Here is a 3,693-nt window from a genome sequence, read left to right on the forward strand (position 1 = left end):
AGGTAGAGAGAAAGCAGGTGGATGGCATCAATATGGTCAGAAATAGTTTTCAAGTCATCCTTACATGGTTCTGTTTTAGTGTGTGTGTGTGTGTGTGTGTGTGTGTGTGTGTGTGTGTGTGCGCCTTTTTAAGGTTATCCATGTTCTCCTTCTCTCTAAATAATACAATTATTTTACTCCTAGCAACCAACCACTTCCTGGAAAACAATCTGCCAAGATGCTGAAAACAGCCTTTTGCACATGTAACATTGACTTTTAAAATGTTTTAAAGATTTTAAGAACAGAATCCGAGAATAGTTTTAATCATGCAAGGCTGTATCCAGTATCCGTCAGGTGATAAGCCGGGGTCATGGACATTCTTGCTGTGGAAACATGCATTAGTTCTTCCCGGCTCTCTGCAGTCTGAGAGGACATCCCTTACCTGCAGAAATGCAAAACCAGCCAGGAAGCTCTTAGGAAGGGCGTGCTGCACCCCATGCATTCAGTGCACAGCAGAAGGAAGAATACGCGTTTTTATTGCATCTTTTTGAACTCGGGGTAAGTTTACATCATCTCAAAGGACCTGAGTTTTCTTGTTTGTAAGTGAAGGGCACAGTAGACACTTCTCACAGCTGTTATGAGAAATAAATAGTGCATGCCAACAGATGTTAGCTTCTGGCCCATCGCAATTCATGTCCTTCCAAACAGGAGCCAAAATGGTCCTTCTCAAATATAGCTTGGGGACTGTTATTCTCCAACTAAAACCCCTCCAACGACATGCCACCCACTTCGGGTAAAATGAAAAACTCATAATGTTTACTTCAAGGCCTTTCTGATTCCGAATTTTAGCCACGTCTTCAGCTGGCCTCCCACAGAAATTTCTGTGTTTCGGTTGTGGCTGCCTCCTTTCAGGTCTTCAAACTCTGCCAGCCTCAGCTCATGGTTCCCTTCGAGTCCTGACACAGTGAGAGATGTGCAGGGTTTATCTCCTGTAACGTGCATAAAGTCTCTCCTGTCTTCAATATGAGCCATTTAATATTTTATAAATGTTATGTAAAATGCTATATACGAACAGCTCCTAACCCGCCATTCAGTCCCATTCCCGCCTTGAAGGCCCTTCTAAATGGTCATCCGGGGAGCTGTCCACAGCGTCAGGCACTATTTGTTCTGCTTTCAATGCTCATCTTTCCTTTTCGCTTCTGGCAAAACCCTAATCACTTACTCTTCAGCTTAAATGTCAGCTCCCCTTGTGGCAACCTATTCGTTCCTCTCAAGAAAATGAATAATCTTGTGTGGCTATTTCTCCGTGCTGGGCATTGAGGTTTTTACGTGGTTGAGCTTCTCAGTGCTTCGGTCTGGGTGAGAGAAGGCATGGGGAAGCGTTTGTCACTGGAACTCATGAGTTAATGGTCATGCCCGGTCTTGTGCCTCATGCCTGCAACCCCAGCACCCCCGAGACTGGAACAGGAGGAGCGCCATGAGTTCAAGGCCAGCCTAGGCTACACAGTGAGTGATTCTGCCTCAAAAAGCAAAACACAAAACGAAATGAGTTTTAGAGTTCTGAGCAATAGAGTTCTGCCCTGCTGGAGAACAGTGCCCCCCGCCAATCTGACGGCGATTCTTGAGCATCTTTCTTAAGTCAGAAGCAAAAGAGGATGAGCCTGCTTCTCTCAAAGGTATTCTTGGTATCCTGGGCCTTTTCTACGCTCTATGGGACTCACTTCCTTTTCCCATCCCATCTATTTCCTTTTAGCGTTCCCAGAGGGTTCTGGAGCAAATGATACTTTACTCAGGAGAAATTCGAAGCTAGGGATGTAGTAGCCCAGCTGCTAAGTTATACAGCACGTACGCCAGCTGCGGGAGCGTACGCCTCTGATTTCAGCTCTGAGAAAGTAGAAGCAGGAGGATTGAAGTTCAAGGTCATCCTCAGTGGCATCCTGAGTTTGAGGCCACCCGAGATGCACAAGACCTGGGGGTGGGGGTGAGCTGTGAGCAAACGGGGTGGAGGATGAAGGAAAGTACCGCGAACAGAAGAGAGAGCACGCATGCGCAAGAGTACAGCCCATAAGAAAGCCGTTACACGGCCATTGCCTTCTACCTTCTTGTCTGCTGCAAGCGAGCGTGCTTATCTCCCACAGGGCTGGTTTCTGTCTTTAGCTATCTATCCCCTGGGCTCATCTCTGAGGGGAACACAGCATCCTTTTCTGTTTGGTTGGGTTGGTCCAGGGTTGTTCTTGTCGTTAGTCATCACTGAGCAGCGGTGACTCTGCAGTCCCTTCCCTGCAGTGAACGAGGCTCTTGCTAGGAATCCCCATCCTTCCGGCATTAACTCGGTGACCTCTGGATTCGCTGCCTTTGTCTATGTTGAGTTGAGCGTTTCCTTTTGAATTTTCTTAGCCACCTTGATTCTTCCTTGCTTTACGTTTTTTTTTTCTTAGTTTCCTCCCCTTGGCCAGCCTCTCCTTCTTCTGCGGAGGGTCTTTGCTTAGCAGGCCGTCACTTCTATTTGCGCGTGAAAGGTTACTCAGGGAGTTCTCGTAGAGAGTATCCCAGGTGTTTGAACAGCAGAAGAGCGGGCTGGCTGTGTCCTCAGGGCGAGAGCTCTTGCTTGGCTTGTGCAAGACCCCCTGTTTTCTCCCAAAACCAGGGGACAATAAATATATCGCATTCACTTTCTGCTTCAATAATACAATACCTGAGACCAAAACTTTCAAAAGAGGCTATACTTTTGACTCGTGGGTTCAGAAGTTTTGTCTATGCCGACAGGGTTGCTTTTAGGTCTACCATATGACATGACATCAGAGCTGAGGAAACCCGCAGCTCATGGGGACCAGAAAGCACAAGAGGTAGAAGAGAAAGGAGCAGAAGATATGATGTACTCTTCAAGGGCAGGCCCCCAGTGACCTACGTAATCCTATAGGGCCCCACCCCTGATATACATCACCTCTCAATAATGCCATCAGGAGCTCACTGATTGGCTAGACTAGGTGGCCAGTAAACCCCAGGGGTTTCCCCCACCCCCGCGTGCCCCATTTGGGGGTTATTAACATGTTACCACACACACACACACCCTTTTCATATGTGCTGGAGGATTTGAACTCTGATCCCTCCCCCATTGTTTTAAAGGACAACTTGATACACAGCAGAGGATGAGCTTGCCCCCAGGGCTAAGATTACAGGATGCGCTGCCATGCTCAGTTTACACAGGGCTACGGATGAAACCCAGCACTCTTTCTGCGGGAGGAGCTACCTCCGCGGCCCCTCAGCCGGTTCTATTCATGCTGAAGGCTGGGCCTGTGAATTCATTCTTCTTCTTCGCCTTTTAGCCTGATGACATACTAGTGCCTTATAAAGAGTTAGTATACTCTGTTTAGGAGCTGGAAATCACGGGATGCTTATGAAGGGGACAAGTGCCAATGCAAATTTTCCGTTTTGCATAGTTTTGCTTCTCAGTTGTTTGACTTTACAGATGTGAAGTCCAGGGACTCTGGAGGGCCAACCGTGCGAGTGTTAACCTACGCTTAGGTGAGGTTCTGCATCCTAACAGCCATCAGGCAGCTGAGGTAGGTGGTCTTCCTCCCATCTTCCAGGGGGAGAGGAGAGCTTTTCTATGCCTCCATGGGAGTAGGGTGTGCTTTCAGACATTTAAGAGGAAGGTGGTAAACTACAACCTTATTCGTTATCTTTTCCCACATCACACCCTGAGCATCCTAG

At 47.7% G+C, this 3,693-nt stretch overlaps 1 protein-coding gene across 1 annotated transcript in view; it reads right to left on the reverse strand.

Moving 5' to 3' along the window:
- Gls (glutaminase) overlaps positions 1–3,693 on the reverse strand; it is an 85,767-nt gene that overhangs the window by 76,957 nt on the left and 5,117 nt on the right. The window contains exon 2 of the mRNA XM_026788841.1: positions 800–935. Coding sequence (XP_026644642.1) covers positions 800–935 — 136 coding nt within the window. The remainder of the gene's footprint in view (positions 1–799; positions 936–3,693) is intronic.

The sequence above is a fragment of the Microtus ochrogaster genome, unplaced genomic scaffold (assembly GCF_000317375.1).
Source record: "Microtus ochrogaster isolate Prairie Vole_2 unplaced genomic scaffold, MicOch1.0 UNK8, whole genome shotgun sequence".
Taxonomy (NCBI): Eukaryota; Metazoa; Chordata; class Mammalia; order Rodentia; family Cricetidae; genus Microtus; species Microtus ochrogaster.